The 19,697-nt window shown below is 43.9% G+C and overlaps 1 protein-coding gene across 1 annotated transcript in view; it reads left to right on the top strand.

The window, feature by feature from the left end:
* LOC124623088 (zinc finger protein basonuclin-1-like) overlaps positions 1 to 19,697 on the top strand; it is a 299,861-nt gene that overhangs the window by 29,843 nt on the left and 250,321 nt on the right. Inside the window, exon 2 of the mRNA XM_047148880.1 lies at positions 1,172 to 1,257. Within this exon, the coding sequence (XP_047004836.1) occupies positions 1,172 to 1,257 (86 nt within the window). The remainder of the gene's footprint in view (positions 1 to 1,171; positions 1,258 to 19,697) is intronic.

Below are 19,697 nucleotides of genomic sequence, written 5' to 3'. Positions count from 1 at the left end.
TGATCTCTTAAACCCTTTGTACACCAGCGACTTGCTTGTGCCGATTGGAAAGTGAATCTACTGCAGCGCCGGCAGCGTTTATTTCTGTACTGAGTCTCGCTTGTCACAAGTGCTCGTCTTTGTTTACACGTTGGTGCCAAAATTGTGTATGCCAAACGCTATCTGCTGCACTGATGTCCCGATTGGTGCAGAAAGATTTTGTGTCAGATACCCGTCAACAAAACGTCACGTTCCCATTAGACAAATTGGCAACATGTCTTTGTTTAGCTCTGTATTGAGTTGTGAAAGTGAAGTGATGAGGGACGGTCCGTCTCACAGAAAGTTGGAATATAGTTATATAATAATAGTAGAGTTAATTAACGGTGAAAATAGAATTAATGAGCAATTTCGGGGCCAATGGTCGAATGGTTTGTTTTGTGTACTGCTAGGAACTGAACGACTTGAAAAATGTATCTTAGACACATTTCGTGGTATCAACATTCATTTGCTCAAGAAAATATGTACATTCAGATCACACCAAACAATACTGAGGCATTGCGTAGTGCCATTTTGCTTTATCTTTCTTGCCTTATTTTCTCTGTAAGGGCCAGATAATATAAGAAGTGTATTTTTCTCCTTCAAAAGAGCTATTTCTTTAAAGAAACAGTTCTCATTGCTGTTTTTACTTATTGCATATAGCAGGCTTTTGCTCAGGTATTGTAAAACTTTTTCCATCAGGTTTTTGGTTACTCTTGTGAGACAACCATCGCAGAAAAAGTGTAGAGTCCTCATGCAACAGCCGCCATTTTTGACGAAAACAGAGAATAGAATAAAGAATAATAAGACACAAAAGCACAAAGTCCGTTACTATGCCGTGAATGGTCACTGCGTTAAATAGGTTAACTTTCGATGTTCAATGACGACACCAACACTGCCCGTTTAAACGCATGCGCAGTCTTCAGCTTGTTCAGGATTGCAGAACTTTGTACTCGGCACAGTCACCTGATCACTGGCGTTGTTGGTGAAACTGACATGTGAAGTGCTCCGTCACAACCAGTCAAGTTAAATGAGAAAGACGCTCGTACAGAACAGGTTGTAGAATGAACGTCACGATGGTAGGGCACAGTGATCTCCACTGTTGGCTGCAGTGTGGACGTTCTACTTGTCGGAATGAAACGTATTTTGTTTGCAGGCGAGGACTACCGGCTGCAGGCGCCCAGAGCTGAGGCTGGCCAATCAGCGCCGAGCCCTTCGCCGACTGGCGGGCCTGTGGAAGGGGTAAGTGTGATTACCCGCCACACACCTCTACGGCGCAGCTCTCCTCACAACGCATTCTCCACCTGCGATCACTCTCTCTCTCTCTCTCTCTCCGTGCATGATACGCCACGCATTATGCCTTCATTTTCAGCCCCCTCCAACATCCGCTCGTCACGTTGTTCACCAGACGAACAATGGCCATGTACTGTACACAGACAGCTTGCACGTGCGCCGTCTGACGTACAGAGCCTGACGTTGGACGGTGCGTATGTATTACGTAATTGCAGATCACACAACCTTTGTCTTCGTGAGGGCTCGTAGCATAGCTATCACGATCGTTTCCTGGCAATGGTGTTTGTTTCTTTACGGCACTACAACGTTATGATCGCAGTTTATGACATTCCGTGAGTAGTGACACTTTACATCGACTGATCAAGGTTAAGTGAAATATACAGCTGAGATTATGTTACCAAGTTGTGCGTCTAACTAATGATAATTGGATAAGAAATTAATTTATGTTGCCATATATCATGATAATGAACGGTTCTGTTTCTTGTTGGCTGAAAACGATATTCACAAAAACATGTGAAATAAATCTTCCACGCTGCCGCAAAGTAGTTGGATTCTTCATAGAAGCAAATGTCACATTTTGATTTCACAAAAATCTTTGATATCCTGAAACTGTTCACAAGTAAGATGACTTAAAAATATTCTCCAACATTCGCTTAAATGTCCTCTCTTCGACAAAATCCTGCAGCCTACGTCGACATGTATAACCCGAAAGGCGTTGTAAAGTGCACGGTGGTGAGTACATCGCGACAATATTGTAGATTTTCTTTCCTGTTCGTTTCACTTATTGTGTGGGGGAATACTGACTGTCGAGATCGCTCTCTGTCATTCTCCGTAATGCACGTACACCCTAGGCCAACGAAGGCCAACGAACGACAGATGGTTCTTATGGCTCTGAGCACTATGGGACTTAACAGCTGAGGTCATCAGTCCCCTAGAACTTAGAACTACTTAAGCCTAACTAACCTAAGAACATCACACACATCCATGCCCGAGGTAGGATTCGAAACTGCGACCGTCGCGGTCGCGCGGTTCCAGACAGAAGCGCCTAGAACCGCTTGGCCACTTCGGTCGGCTCGAACGGCAGAGACTGGATTCAGCCGAATACTGGACGGTGGCGCACTGGCAGTCGAATTCTCATCCACACAAACGAAGGGTTTGAGGCCAAGCGATGCGGTCATGTGGAATCGCAGTTGGCTCGTAACTTGCCGTCGTTGCTCCTGTGTTCAAATGGCTCTGAGCACTATGGGACTTAACTTCTGAGGTCATCAGTCCCCTAGAACTTAGAACTACTTAAACCTAACTAACCTAAGGACATCACACACATCCAAGCCCGAGGCATGATTCGAACCTGCGACTGTAGTGGTCGCGCGGCTCCAGACTGTAGCGCCTAGAACCGATCGGCCACATCGGCCGGCAGCTCCTGTGTTGTTAGTGTTGTCAAGTAGCGTAGTAATTATGTATCCATTAATAGTCACTCAAAGTTTCATTCGTTACCTTCGTCATTTACGACGACAAGATAACATTAAGGCCACCATTTTCTTATCCATGTCGTGCATATCACTCTCTAATGGCTGAGTTATTTTCCTTCAAGCCTCTAGTCTTTTCAGTTGATTTTTATAATCGCAGTTCGTAGGGGCCGATTAACATTCCTGTTCACGATAAGGCTCTATCAGCTTTAATGCTGTCTCTATATTCCAATCTACACTCCAGTAGCCGGCCAGGGTGGCCGAGCGGTTCTAGGCGCTATAGTCTGGAACCGCGCGACCGCTACGGACGCAGGTTCTAATCCTGCCTCAGGCATGGATGTGTGTGGTGTCCTTAGATTAGTTAGGTTTAAGTAGTTCTAAGTCCCATAGTGCTCAGAGCCATTTGAACCATACACTCCGTTATTTTTAAAGACAGTAAAAACACATCCTTACCGAAGGAAACAGCGAATGTTGAAGTTTTTCACGATAGCCGCATTTAGTGTTTTATTGATGGTTTTGCTCTTTAATGTAACAGTCAACTTCTCTACTTCAAACTGTAAATTCCAGAGCTTCTGCTGATGCTCGTTCGACTTAAAGAGCGAAACTGGTCAATAAAGCAAACTAAGTGCGACTTGTGACTGACCTTAAATACACACCCAATTTAGAGGCACACTGAGGTGACAAAAGTCAAGGGCTAGCAGTACGCACATACACAGATGACGGTAGTATCACGTGCACAAGGTATGAAACGGCATTGTATTGGCGGAGAAGTCATTTCGTCTCAGATGATTCATGTGAAGAGGTTCTGGAGGGAATTAACAGAAATCGAACGCGGTTCGATATTTGGAGTTAGGTGCATGAGACATTCCATTTTAGTAGTCGTTAGGGAATTCAATATTCCGACGTCCTCAGTATCAGGAGTGTGCCGAGAATACAAAATTTCAAGAATTACTTCCCACAATGTTCAACACAGTGGCCGAGGGCCTTCTCTTAACGACCGAGAGAAGCGGCGTTTGCATATAGTTGTTAGTGGTAACAGAGAAGCAACATTGAGTGGAAAAATCGCAGAAATCAATGTTTGACGTACAACGAACGTATCCGTTAGGACACTGCGGCGAAACTTGGCGTTAATGAGCTTTGACAGCAGACGACCAACACTGATGCCTTTGCTAACAGCACGACAGTACCTGCAGCGCCTCTCCTGGGATCGTTATTACATCGGTTGGACCCCAGACCACTGAAAAAGCGTGGCCTGGTCAGATGAGTCTCGATTTCAGTTTGTAAGAGCTGATGGCAGTGTGGCGCAGACCCCACGAACCCATGGACTCAAGCTGTCATCGAGGCATTGTGCAAACTGGTGTTGGCTCCATAATAGTGTTGGCTGTTCAAAAATGTTCAAATGTGTGTGAAATCTTATGGGACTTAACTGCTAAGGTCATCAGTCCCTAAGCTTACACACTACTGAACCTAAATTATCCTAAGGACAAAAACACACACACCCATGCCCAAGGGACGACTCGAACCTCCGCCGGGACCAGCCAGACAAGTGTCGGCTGTGTTTACATGGAATGGACTGGGTCCTCTGGTAAGAGGTACTTGGAGCCGTTTTCAGCTATTCATGGACTCCATGTTTCCAAACAACGATGCCATGTCATCCTGTGACAGTTGTTCGTGACTTGTTTGAGGAATATTCTGGACAATTCGAGTGAATGATTTAGCTAACCAGACCGCCCGACATGAATCCCATCCAATATCTGTGGGACTGAATCGAGAGTTCAGTTCGTGCACAGCATCCTGCATCGCCAAATATTTCGCAATTATAGACGGCTATAGAGGCAGTATTTCAGCAAGGGAGTTCCAACGACTTGTTGAGTCCATGTCACACTGAGATGCTGCACTATGCAGCGCAAAAGGAGGTCCGACACAATATTAGGTTCCCATCACTTCTGTCACCTCAGTGCATATATTCCGAACAGCATTGTAAAGTGCATGGTGGAGAGTACATGGCTCCGACACAATCGATTTTCTTTCCTCTTCCATTCACGTTCTGGGCGAGGTAATACTGACTGTACATATCGATATGTGACCCTCTTTGTAGCAGAGCTTATTAGCTGTTCCAAAGTCAAGAACCAGACAACAATCGGGAGAGCGGAGTACCATCCACATGCCTGTCCATACCGCATCCAGTGACGCCATAGGCAGAAGGTGTGGCGGTCTGTCTGCCCAGATTGGTCCAGGGCGACATTACCTTATGTCGCCCTATACGAGCCTTAAACTCTATTATTTTATTCTGATAAACCACAAACGTGCTCTACGATGGTGGTAGCATAATGGTCGCAGAGTCTTCTTCCAATACAGAGCCTCTAAATTTAGCCAACAACTTTTCGCAAGAGCAACATCGTCTTTCTTGCAAAGATTCCCATTTCAGTTCCCAGGGCATTTCTGTTGCACTATCGTGTGGGTTATACTGACCTCTTAAGAACCCAGCAGCAGATCTCTAAATTCATTGATGTCTTCAGTAGGGACAGAAGCTGAAATAATAATTTAAAGCTTGTGCCACAGCAGTGTCTTGATTTCGAGTACCTTGCTTGCTAGACAGATATACTAGCCACTATGCTACGGTGGTATTACGGCTACCGCCCTGCACACCTGGCCGCCCTAGTCGCACGCACTCCCTAAAACAAACGTCAGTCCACGTCATTTGCATATTTTCCCCTTCTTAAATCGTCAGCATTGCCGAGGCTCTCCAACATTGGAGTAACACTCCAGCTTTGTACGTAACGAGGAAAGCCTGCCTTTACCTCAGGCATAGGTGATCTATTGACGTGGTAGAACAACATTTTTCGGGAGACATATAAGTCTCTATCTTCGATTACTTCACCTATGTCAGAGGTACAGGCAGGATTTCCAAATTACGTACAAAACTGAGATGCTGTTCCGATATCAAAAAGTCTTGGCAAGATCGATAGTTTAAGAAGGGAAAATAGGCTGAAGATGTGAATTGAAGGTTGTGTTTTGGAGGTCAGTAGACTGGAGTAGTCCACGCAGCTGTGGCAACTACAATACGGCGGCGGTGTAATGGTTAGTACGTCTGCCACGTAAGACAGAGACCCACGTTCGTATCTGCCGGCACGGTAGCTCAACGTCATCGGACGTTGGCCCCAAACAAATTCAAAGAAAAATATGGAAAAAAATGAGACTAAGAAAATGCAGGCTGTGGTACAAATTTTACTTCATTACTTCAGCTTGTATCCTTATCGAAGGTAAAGTTGAGACTCATGTATCTCCAGGAAAATGTAACTCTATCACTTTGACTGTTTTCATTCCTTCCTGATTAGACCCCTAAAACCGGAACACAACTTACGAATCCCTCTCACTAGGTTCTTCTAAGCTGTTTCCTTTGCACATTATTACCCGTAAACGCACGAGAAACCTAAGAAAGGCGAAATACGAGGCATAAGCCTTCCGCACTATTGGAAAGCCAATTACGTTTTGTGTGCAAGCAAATGCTGAGCTACCAGCAGATGCTTGAAGATGAGGCCAGTTGTCCTGCTAAAGCCTACTTATGACGTTTCAACACTCACAATTAAGTGAGGAATCTCGAAATAAACTGTAATGCCCTACGAATAAGGGGCAGTTAGACGAAAGCTAGACGGCTGCTGAACGGAATGAACACTCTATTGAGTACACAGTATGGTTTGAGAGTAAATCGGAGAAAGACGAAGGTAATGAGAAGTAGTAAAAATGAGAACAGCGAGAAACTTAACATCAGGATTGATGGTCACGAAGTCAATGAAGTTAAGGAATTCTGCTACCTAGGCAGTAAAATAACCAATGACGGTCGGAGCAAGGAGGACATCAAAGGCAGACTCGCTATGGCAAAAAAGGCATTTCTGGCCAAGAGAAGTCTACTAATATCAAATACCGGCCATAATTTGAGGAAGAAATTTCTGCGGATGTGCGTCTGGAGTACAGCATTGTATGGTAGTGAAACATGGAGTGTGGGAAAACCGGAACAAAAGATAATCGAAGCATTTGAGATGGGGTGCTATAGACGAATTTAGAAAATTAGGTGGACTGATAAGGTAAGGAATGAGGAGGTTCTACGCACAATCGGAGAAGAAAGGAATATGTGGAAAACACTGATAAGGAGAAGGGACAGGATGACAGGACATCTGCTAAGAGATGAGGGAATGACTTCCATGGTGCTAGAGGGAGCTGTAGAGGGCAAAAACTGTAGAGGAAGACGGAGATTGGAATACGTCAAGCAAATAATTCAGAAAGTAGGTTGCAAGTGTTACTCTGAGATGAAGAGGTTAGCACAGGAAAGGAATTCGTGGCGGGCCGCATCAAACCAGTCAGTAGACTGATGACAAAAAAAAAAGACAGGTGGAAAAAAGTAATAGAAGTGTTTGTTATTTCAAAAGTAATCGCCATAACTCTTAATACATTTATCCCACTGTGAGCCAAGACAGTCAGCAGCTTCATGGAAAACTGTTTGCGGTTGCCTACGGAACCATGACTGTACTCAGGTGTCCAGCTCCTCGTCCGAATTAAATTGATGACCAAGAATGTCTTTCTTCAAAGATGGAAATATGAAAGAATACGGAAATCGCACGGTTTTTTTAATTTTTTTTAATTGGCCTTTGAGCGAGTACTCACTTTAGTCATCGGCAATACATAGTGACAATGTACACATAATTGAACAATAACATACAGAAATGCATATTTACAAGAATAAAAAGCTTAACTGTCACAGTTTTGTACATAATGTTTTAAAAATTGAATTGAATTGAATTGGAAAATAATTAAAAGTGTCTTGGCTTACAATTCACACCAATTCTGAAATATCTTCATCAGCAAAACATATTTATAATTTATGTACACCATTAAAACCTACAGATTGTAACCAGTACTCTTGATGAAGTTAACTATCACTTTATATAGACGAACGTCTTTAGTACACAAAAGAGAAGAAGCTGATTGAGGAAGATGGTAGCCCATACTCAGCAATGTCTTCAGAAAGACCAACCATCAGGACTGTGAGTCTAATCACGTGGGCCTGCACACGTGTTGCCAAGGTTCTTTCGACTACGCTGCAAAATTTTCTCTGCGAATCCTTTACACATCCTCCATACAGTCCGATCTCTCCCCAGTTGTCAATTTTTCTTCTTGACAAATAAGGCGCTTCATCCTGATAGGGGTTCACTCGTAAATCCGTCTGAGTTTTCGGCACTGGAGGTGTTCAGCTTTAACCGTGGATTACGCACTGTACAGTTTAACACTGTTTGCAACGCAAAAATTAGCCTCATACTACGCGTCTGTAGCTTTTTCTGTACATGGGAAACGCTTAGTAGGAATTTTCAGGTATTAACAAATCACATGGATGACAATACTCCGTCATACATTGTGGTATGAAGTTAAAGTTCCTAAAGTCATTATTGCCTGAGCTATAGGTTACTTTCCAAAGACAAAATTTATGTGAAACTATCGTAAAATCTTTTTTACCGCATTGCTCGGCAGTTAGCGCCAGGAGAACAACGAAACTACGGCAACAATGCCCAAGAATTCTTTCGTGCCCAGAAGAGTAACCAACGGGTACGATTAATAAAACTCGAATATATCTGGTGCGCAGACTTACCCTCTATTTCAACCCTTGTTGCCTAACTCTATACGTACAACAATACATACAACTACTAAGTAACAGGGAACTATGCGGCAGGCACTTTCCATAACGTCTGTTCCATAAAAGAAATAAGGAGATCATCTGCAGGCGCCGGTGCTTTTGTGGCAGTAAGCTGCCGGCTGTTAAGAGATACAGCTATCTGGCAGACCGACACGAGAGGATGGAATAACGGACACGCGCGCACTATCAATAGGCACTTCCACGATGCAAAGGGGCGGCATGGGTAAATACTGGACCATCGTTGCAATACCTCTGCACACAGGAATGACCAGGAGGTGCAACGGCGGTGGGCAGAGCGGTCAGGTACGCCAGCCCATACACCACCTGAAGCGCTACAGAAACGCCACAGATGCAATGAAAGGGAAACAATGAAAGTAATCAGATACTTGAACGGGCAACTGGACTTGCTAAGAGGGCAAGTAACGACATCTTACGCTAAAGGCCGAATAGAAATCTGGTACAATACGTTGTTGTTCAACGTTGTTGCTAAAAGTCTAGAAAAAAACTAGAGCGATTTACTTCAGAATTTTACACAGTACTGTAATAAATTTTTGGATGGACATAGGCTGCATATTTTTTAATATATATGGTGCACAGATCTATATTTACCATATAAACGGGTGACGTCATAAAAAATCTCGACAAATTCTTGACCAGTTTACTTCAGATATTTGCACTATACTGTAATAAACCTTCGGATGGATGTAGGCTACAAATTTTAAATATACGTGGTACACAAATATATATTTAATATCTATACTACTGTTCAAAGAGAAGTCGTTACTTACATTGTTACCAAAACTCTCTAAAAGCTCTTGACCGATCTACTTCAAATTTTTACACAATAAACCAATGAAATATCGGGCGGGCGTCGGTTACATTTTTAAAAAATACGTCGTTTGTAAGTATACATATACTATATAAAGCAAATATCGAAGTCTTCTTAACCACTTTAATTCACATTTTTCAGCGACACTCTACTAAATGTTCGGACGGACATATTCTACATTTTTTTAAAAAAAGTGTATGATATTTACATATGTACATATTAACTTATGAAGAGGAAATACTGCTAGAAAAAGTCTCGAAAATTTACTGAACGATAGACTTCTAATTTTTACACGATATTAAAATTATATGTGTTGTTTGCAAACACCTCGAAAAGTTATTGGTCGACTTACTACAAATTTTTACACGACACTTTCAACTTTTGCACAATATTCAGACAACCACTTAGACAGACATAGACTATATAGTCCGCAGCTCGTGGTCGTGCGGTAGCGTTCTCGCTTCCCGCGCCCGGGATCCCGGGTTCGATTCCCGGCAGGGTCAGGGATTTTCTCTGCCTCGTGGTGACTGGGTGTTGCGTGATGTCTTTAGGTTAGTCAGGTTTAAGTGGTTCTAAGTTCTAGGGGACTGATGGCCATAGATGTTAAGTCCCATAGTGCTCAGAGCCATTTGAACCATTTGATAGACTATATATACGGAAAAACTGTTGCCAGATATCTCGAAAAGTTCTTGAACGACTGACTTCAAATCTTTGCACTATACTCTAATAGATAATCAGACCGACGCAGCCTACTTTCTTTTTTAAAGAGGAATCTACACGTTTTCCTTTCAAACTACCTCGAGAAAGAAAATGCTGTGCTGTCAAAATGTGCCGCTTCGTTTTCTTTCTGACAGTAATTTTTAACTACAACAGCAGGGCTTTTAAAGCCTCAGACAGATTGTTCTCCTATATGTATTCTTCCCCCTTATTATAATTTTAAACAAAAATGTACACACAACTATGTGCTATTTTGTTCACTTTAGACCACAGTTGATTTTAACAGAAAATACGAAAAATGTATACGTGGCTTATCGCCTTATGATTATAAGGCTTCGTGCAAAGTTTGTAAATTAAAACGATGCGAAAGGTTGTAATTCAAACTAGTACGCTCACAGATCCAGCAATTGGAGAAGTCTTTCTCATATCCCTTGTACCAATGATTCCAACCGATTTACCCACTTATTATAAGCGACTTCAATTTCCAGTCAAGCTTTTGTTAGCTATAACAATAAACATAGCTCAAGGTCAGTGAGAGGTGGCGAAGAGGCGATGTAAAGAGGGGAGGAAGGTGAGGAAATGGTTATAGAAAGAAGGCAAGAGGAGACGGACAGAGAGAGGAGAGAGAAGAAGGTGGAGAGAGACAGGGAAACGGGGAAGTGGAGAAGATGGGGGAGGAGGAGATGAACGGAGAGAGGGAGAGGGGAGAAGGATATCAGGACGTATATCCAACTCACATCCATATTTAGCAATTTCGAAGCGTTGTCGGATTCATTAGATGTCGAAATAAGAACACATTTCAGAGTATGTCATGTGGACTACAGAACAATGTAATATGCAAGCATTAGCCCTTTCTATATCTATGTCTACATTCTGCAAGATAAGTTACAGCGTCCAGCTGAGGGTACCTCCTGTACCACTCTCACTTACCCCGTACTCTGTTCCAGTCGCCAAAGGTTCACTCGAATTCCGCTAACTTTACGTTCATGGTCTTTTCATGTTACATAAGTATGACGAGGCAATATTTTGTATCACGCCTCCAGGTGCATGAATTTCAACAGCCAAGCACACAGTGATCCAGAAGCCTTCTCTTGACGCGTCTGCCACTACAGTTGGAGAAGAACCTACACTACTGGCCTTTAAAATTGCTACACCAAGAAGAAATGGAAATGATAAACGGGTATTCATTGGATAAATATATTATACTAGAACTGATATGTGATTACATTTTCACACAATTTGGGTGCATAGAGCCAGAGAAATCAGTACCCAGAACAACCACCCATACGCCTGGGCATTGAGTCAAACAGAGCTTGGATGGTGTGTACAGGCTGCCCATGCAGCTTCAACAAGATACCACAGTTCATCAAGAGTAGTGACTGGCGTATTGTGACGAGCCAGTTGCTCGGCCACAATTGACCAGACGTTTTCGATTGGTGAGAGATCTGGAGAATATGCTGGCCAGGGCAGCAGTCGAACATTTTCTGTATCCAGAAAGGCCCGTACAGGACCTGCAACATGCGGTCCTGCATTATCCTGCTGAAATGTAGGGTTTCGCGGGGATCAAATGAAGGGTAGACCCACGGGTCGTAACACATCTGAAATGTAACGTCCACTGTTCAAAATGCCGTCAATGCGGACAAGAGGTGACCGAGACATGTAACCAATGGCACCCCATACCATCACGCCGTGTGATACGCCAGTATGGCGATGACGAATACACGCTTCCAACGGTGCGTTTACCGCGATGTCGCCAAACACGGATGCGACCATCTTTTTTCTGTAAACAGAACCTGGATTCATCCAAAACAATGACGTTTTGCCATTCGTGCACCCAGATTCGTCGTTGAGCACAGCATCGCAGGCGCTCCTGTCTGTGATGCAGCGTCAAGGCTAACCGCAGCCACGGTCTCCGAGCTGATAGTCCATGCTGCTGCAAACGTCGTGAAACTGTTTGTGCAGACGGTTGTTGTCTTGCAAACGTCCCCATCTGTTGACTCATGGATCAAGACGTGGCCGCACGATCTGTTACAGCCATGCGGATAAGATGCCTGTCATCTCGACTGCTAGTGATACGAGGCCGTTGCGATCCAGCACGGCGTTCCGTATTACCCTCCTGAACACACCGATTCCATATTCTGGTAACAGTCATTGGATCTCGACCATCGCGAGCAGCAATATCGCGATACGATAAACCGCAATCGCGATAGGCTACAAGCTGTTCTTTATCAAAGTCAGAAACGCGATGGTACGCGTTTCTCCTCCTTACACGAGACATCACAACAACGTTTCACCAGGCAACGCCGGTTAACTGCTATCGGTTGGAAACTTTCCTCATGTCTACATGTTGTAAGTGGCGTTACCGGCGCCAAACTTGTGTGAATGCTCTGAAAAGCTAATCATTTGCATATCACAGCATCTTCTTCCTGTCGGTTAAATTTCGCTTCTGTAGCACGTCATCTTCATGGTGTAGCAATTTTAATGGCCAGTAGAGTATATGACGCATTGGCCCATAAGCGAATATGTAACAGAACATGCTGCTCTCCTCTGCTACCTACATCTGTCCTATCGGGCAGAGATCCCAGAATGACGACCAATAATTAAGTATTGGTCTAATGAAGTTTTTGTAACGTACATGCATCGTGGGCGGACTGCACTTCTTGAGGATTTTTGCAATGAATATGAGTCTAACGTCTGCCTTACCTACTCTAAGTTTTATGTAGTCGTTCTACACTGACGAAAAAAAAAAATCACAGCACCAAGAAAGAGTTGTGTAATATAAACTAAAGTTGGTAGGCGTGTTTCTACATTGGAAGACGATGTCTATTCAGACATCAAACCTGTCCCGTAAGAGTATCACTAATAGCGCCACTATGAGGACGCAAATCTAGTTTGCTTTAAATACCCGCCGTAACTGTCCAGAGAGTTAATTACCTTTGAGATTGGATGAGGTGAGTTAATGTTAGTCAAGAATGACTTCAAGGTGACAAAGAGCCGTAATCAGCACCTCACTAAGCTTGTACGATGCCGGGTAGAAGGGCTACAGGGAACTGGATGTTCCTTCTGCGTTATTTCAGGAACGGTTGTCACGAATGTAGCCAGTGGTCACGCAAGAAGACCGGACTCCGTGAAGCCACGTGGCACTACCGAGAGGGAAGACCGTCGTGTTTGGCGTATGGCTCTGGCGCATTGTACTGCCTCTGCAACAGAATTTGATCAGCAGTTGGCACCACAATGACAAAGATAGCTGTTACAAATCTGTTACTCCAAGGACAGTTCCGAGCCCGACGCCCTATGGCGCGCATTCCACTGATCCGAAGCCACCGCCATGGTGGTGTCAAGGAAGAACTCATTGGAGGGCAGCGTTGAGGTCTACTGTTTTTCCTGATAAAATCCTGTTCTGCCTCTGTGCCAGTGATGGCCTGTGTTGGTTAGAAGAGGACCTACAAGTAGCGTTATGGTCTGGGGTGCGATTTGGTACGACAGCGGGAGCGCTCGAGTGTTTATCGCTCGAGTGTTTATCCGCCTCGGCATTGAGATTTTTTTTCCATCAGTATATTTTAAATCTTACTGTAGTCGTACTCCTAGTTACTTAATGTATGTGACTACTTCCAGTGATAGTTCCGCAATCGTGTGAATAATGGAAGTTTCTTTCTGTTTCTGCACTATATATTACGTTTATTTGAGGGTAAACTACCAATCATCCATGACCCTTCGCTCGTCTGCAGGTGTTGCTGCATACAATTTTGTAGCCTCGTTATTTCTCTGAGTGCAACAGCATCATCCACAGAAAGCCTCACAGTACCTCTGACGTTATCAACTGCGTGATTTATGTATATCGTGGAAAGTAATGGTCCTAAAACACTGCTTTTGGATACTTCCCGAGACAATGTTAGGCACTTTTACGTCCGAAGACTTCTCTCCCTTAAGAATGACCTGCTACGTTCTGCTTGCTAGGAACTCTTCAGTCCATTCACACAGTTGATCTGATATTCCGCACACTAGCGTTTTGTTCATTGAGCAGCTATAAGGAATTATATGGAACGTCTTGCCAAATCCAAGGAACAAGCCATCAACCTGGGTGTCACGTCGGCACTTACTGCTTTCTGGGTCTCCTGGACGAACGATTGTTGTTTCCGGAAGCTGTGTTGATTACTACAGAGGAGATTTTTCTGTTCCCATACACACTGTAATACACGAATGCAACACACGTTAGAAAAATCTGCAACAGACGGACGTAAGAGGCATAGGCCTATAGTTTTCTACATGTGTTTGGCGGCCATACTTGAAAACTGAAATGACATGCATTTATTTTCTACCCGCTGTGAACGGTTCACTGCTGCTAAAAGAGGGGCCAGTTCTTCCGTATACTCTACGCTGAATCGTATTAGAGTCCTATCAGCCCATCGTCATACCACAACATATAAAATAATTTACTAGAAAACTACTCATACCAAAAATTCACACATGAGAAAAACACAGATATGAAACCGGAAAATCTTTTCATCAATTGAAAAGCTGTTACTCGTTCATCCTGTTGTTAGGTCGGTTAACGCAGCGTTGACATGCGGCACAAACTGCGGAATGGATGTGTATGTAAAACAGGAAATAAATTTAATCGTGATGGCATCAACGGACGGGTAACGCAGTGCACGTCACCGCACAGAACCACGATATCCTGATTCCGTTTACAATGTGCTCGAATGGCTCACAGGAAATCGTGAATGAACAGAAGGTCAAGGGAATCAATACGATTTTCTAGATGAAGTAGTCAAAATCACTAACATAGGAATCTGAGTGCGAAATGAGGCGACATCCAGAAGGTGGCCGTTTTGTTTTCCCTCGTTTATCTAAATCTCTCGGACCAAATGTCGGAATGGTTCCTTTGAAAATGACGTGGCTCATTTTTGTTTCCTACTCTTCCCTAGCTTGTACTCTGTCTGTAATGACCTCATTGTTGATGCTACCTTAAACTACATTCTTCATTCCTTCTTTCCTTTTAAGGGTCCGTATCCTAATCGGTAAAAACGGAACTCTTACAGGATCGATTTTCTGTCTTTCTGTGTCTCTGTCTGTCTGTGCAACAGTCAAGACTGCTAGGCTATTTCTCAGGAACGGGAAGAAGAGGTGTAACGTAGAAATTACATCACATACTAACGTCTACGATCCCTTTGTGGACTTAAAAGTTAAACTTGTAAGTTAGTGCAGTCAACAGATGCGGCCATGTTTGCTACTTGCAAGCTCACTCACTGAAACATGCACTGGGATGACGAATGACGTCGGGTAGCGATATGCACACATACAGATGGCGACAGTATAGCATACACGACGTATAAAAGGGCAGTGCATTGCCATAGCTTTCATTCGTACTTACGTGATTCGTGTGAAACGGTTTACGACATGATTGTGGCCGTACTTAGGAAGTTGCCGGATTTTGAATGCGGACTGGTAGTTGGAGCTAGACACATGGGACGTTCCATTCGTCAAACTGTTAGGTAATTCAATATTCCGACATCGACAGTGTAAAGAGTGTGCCGAGAATACCAAATTTCCGGCGTTACCTCTTACTACGGACAACGCAATGGTGACGGCCTTCACTTAACGAGCGAGAGCAGCAGCGTTTGCGTAGAGTTTCAGTGCTGTTAGACAAGAACTACTGCGTGAAATATCCGCAGAAATGAATGTGGGACGTTCGACGAACGTATCCGTTGGGACAGTGCGGCGAAATCTGGGGTTAATCGTCTACTGTACCAGACGACCAACGCGAGTGCCTTTGCTGGCAGCACTACGTCCCTTGCAGCGCCTCTCCTGGGCTGTTGACCATATCGGTTGGATTCTAGGCGACTGGAAAACCGTGGTCTGGTCAGATGCGTGCCGATTTCAGTTGGCAAGAGCTGATGATAGATTCGAGTGCGGTGCTGGCCCACGTAGCTATGGACCCATGTTCTGCAAGCTGGTGGTGGCCCTCTAACGTTGAGGGCTGTGTTTACATCGAATGGACTGCGTCCTCTGGTCCAAATCAACCGATCATTGACTGGAAATGGTTATGATCGGCTACCTGGAGACCATTTGCAGCCATTTATGTTAATGTTCCCAAGCAATGATGCAGTTTTTATGTATCGTAAAGCGTCGTGTGACCGGACCACTGTTGTTCGCCATTGGTTTGAAGAACATTATGGACATTCTAGTGCATGGTCTGGTCACCCAGATGGCTCAATATGAATCCCATCGAAGATTTAAGGCGCACAATCGAGACGTCAGTTCGGGGGTGCACAACATCTTGCACCGGAAATACTTTGCCAGTTATGGGCAGCTGTAGAGTCGGCATCGGTCAAAATTTCTGCAAGGGCTGCTAACAGATATTATGAGGTATTCCAAGACTCACTGTCACCTCAGCTTGTAGGGTACTTCCTCTTGACCTAAAATCATGAAATTTGGCAGTAATCAAGTCCACAGTACAGGTGAATGAAAAAATCTGAAAACTGTTCCTTTGTAATTGTGTTATATAAAAACAAATTTTTAATCATTACAAACTTACATTGCTTTCGTAATCAGTCAAAACTTTTATGAGCTACTGGAGGGATTTTGACCAGGTTTGCAGTAAGAGGTAGAAAGAGCTCAGTCTTCATAATCAAAAAATATTTCGTCCTAATCGGTTGAGCTACGAAGAAGTACTCAACCCTTGGAGCGCGAGTCCTACCGCCTTCTTTTTATGTACGTGATGTGGAAACCCGCTCGAAACGACACGTAACTGGTGTAGGTTAGGGCCACGCAAGTCGCACAAGTGACATCCAATAGAAGGACTCGCATCATGCCATCGAGCCGTACGAAATACATTTGTATAACAGTACTGTTCTCTAATTTGTTATTGGATACAGACACTCAAGATGACTAAAGCAACGTATTAGTTTTCCATTAAAATGTATGCGCTGCTCTAATTTCTTATATTTATAATTATTCAGGTTATACAGGTTGAGACCACCATATGAGTGGAGCTGTAAAAGTTGACGGCCCTAGTGCAATCATTGTTTTAAATTCATGCAAGTCCTTAAAGTAAGCTGCTTTGCTTCATCATACTTCTAGTACTGCGTCAGGGAGAACATAAATGGACGCAACGTACCGTAAGCAGCAGGACTGCCTGGTATTCATGTCATGAACAAGCCGAAATGGTATTAGTGTACGGCAAAGCAGATGGAAGCGGTCGATAGGCGGCACGGCTATACCAGAACAAGTATACCAACCACATCACCCAACATTTTATGCCCTTCATGCCATTCTTGGGTCCTTCCAGGCAGACGAACATACGTGCACCAGATTTGGAGGACCGAATTCTACAGGGTATCGAGACAAAGCCTGTACAAGCTCCAGGCAAGTGGGCCGCCAGAATGGTGTAAGCCTAAGTGCGGCAGTCCATGATGCGACGTGTGAACGGGTGCATTGCATCCCATGGAGGCTACTTGGAACATATTTTGTGACAGGTCTGTACTGTGTTCCGGGACGATTTGTCGTCGTTGCATGCACACCGTCATTTAACGGACATATGTTCGTAGGACCTTTCTTCCTCCATTTTCAGTCAGGTATTGCTCCCTGCAGTTTGTAGGTTTTTATAATGTTCATCATGTATACGCTGAAGCAAAGATACCCAGTCAGGATCAATGTTTCAAGAGCAGGAAGCTCTTTGGTCATGAGACATACGTGCATCTTTCTTAAATTGGTCAGGGAATGTGATGAAAGTTTCTGGTTGTCCGATAACACTTTGCGTCAGCCGATACTTTTCTGGTGACTGCAATACAGCGCGGAGATGTTCGGGGCGAACTGCACTGAAAGCTGTGGGTAACAAAACCATCTGTTACTCCGCTACACGTTTTGCGAAAGGCCTATGGTAATTTCTATTACTTGTGTTGCCAGAATCAAAGCCATATTCTGGGCGTATTATGACTGCAGAATTTTCGGGCAATTGGTTCTGCAGGAAGCTTAAGATGATTAACGAGCAGAAGGTAATTCCACATATATTCTGGCTTACATGTATTTTCTTATGCCCTATCTTCATGTGTTTTTCAATGGCTGTTTATAATTATAACTACTATAAGAGTTGGCGAAACTTACACTTTCGGTAACACATGGTCACGTATTGTGGCCGTGTGTGCACTTGCACTGTGATTACAACCCCCATCATTTATACTATTTTCGACTAAATACAGATTGTCATTTTACACAAGATCTTTCTCGCGGTCATAATCTCGCCTTTTTCTAACATACTGAGCTGTGTGCATTTCACACACAGGTCCACGAAAGTTTTCTTACGGTGTATGAGTTAAGTTTGTTGCTGAGTGAATCTAAGGCTGAGCATCCTCTGGAACCGTATTCATCTGACTATTAGGACAGCTGTATACGACTGCACGTGGCCGACTAATCCCACGATCTATTGTGGCATTGGCACGCGTCCACTGCACACGACGAAGTCGGCCACATAAGGCCGCAAACGGCCGGCTGACGGAAGAATCCCAGTGAAATAGGATTGGTCGGACGTACTCGGTCGCTCGAAGAGATTTCAGGATTGCAGATGGTGATCGTAAACTTCCCTCCATGATATTTCAACAGGACACCTGCCAGTCATCTACAGTCTTCTGTTTATAGTAGGCCCACTCACACTGATCTGTACTCGCACTCTTCAAGTTGTCATCACCCATCCCAAAGCCGTGGGGGTGCTTAAAACCCTTGTGCACAGGGCCTCCAAAGTGTCGCATGCAGATAGTTATCTAAAGAGCTTGCACATTTAAACACAGTGTACAGAGAGAAAGGATACTCAACCCGACAAATGATCAGGACATTCTCAACTAAAACGAAAAATTGGGAACTGGATAAAGAGGAGAACGCGCCAGCAAAGTTCCTAACTTTTCTTCTCTTCGCTGCAAATATTCCCTTCAAAATAGCAAGTAATTTTCAGATGAAATTGATTTTCCTCCCACCATCTAAGATTTCGGACCTGCTACGACCCGTGAAGGATAACCTGTTATTGCGAAGACCGGTAATTTACAAAATAACTTACAAGTGCGGTACGGTCTATGTAGGACAAACAACGCGCACGGTGGAAGAACGTTGCACGGAATGTAAACGTTGCGCTCGCATTCTGCAAGCCAGCAAGTCTGCAGTTGCAGAACATTGTATCTCCAACGGATATTCAGTGGAGTATCACAAAACATTAATTTTGACCACAACAACATCTTTTTGGGACTCCATTATAAAAGAATCAGTTGAAATACTCATCGCGGGAAATCTAATGAACCTTGACAGCTGCTACCAGCTGGAAAATGCAATCCCCTCACCTTCAGACGAAGACGCCAGATCCTTAGAGTTCCTTCAGCGAGGGTTTTGCCAGCGGGCTGTGGGCTCCTTCTGTCAACGTGACTCAGACGCATGCACGGCAATACTATCAGACGGAGCAGAGAACGACGTCGTCCGTTTTCAATGCCACGTCTGAAGCTGAAATATCGTAGAGTGAAGTTTTGGACTACCGGCTGCAATCCTGAAATCTCTTCGAACATTTAATTCGTCGTGAAAAGTTTAAAATTGACGTAGTCGGACGTATTCGGTGTAAACGGAGGCCTTTTGTTGTTGCATGTATCTCGATATTCTAACCATCACCACCTTATTATAACCTAAATTCGATTCATTAATTTTGAAGTAAGTT

Source organism: Schistocerca americana, chromosome 7 (genome assembly GCF_021461395.2).
Source record: "Schistocerca americana isolate TAMUIC-IGC-003095 chromosome 7, iqSchAmer2.1, whole genome shotgun sequence".
Lineage (NCBI taxonomy): Eukaryota > Metazoa > Arthropoda > Insecta > Orthoptera > Acrididae > Schistocerca > Schistocerca americana.
The sequence above is the reverse complement of the archived record's forward strand: the minus strand, read 5'-3'. Positions and strand labels throughout refer to the sequence as shown.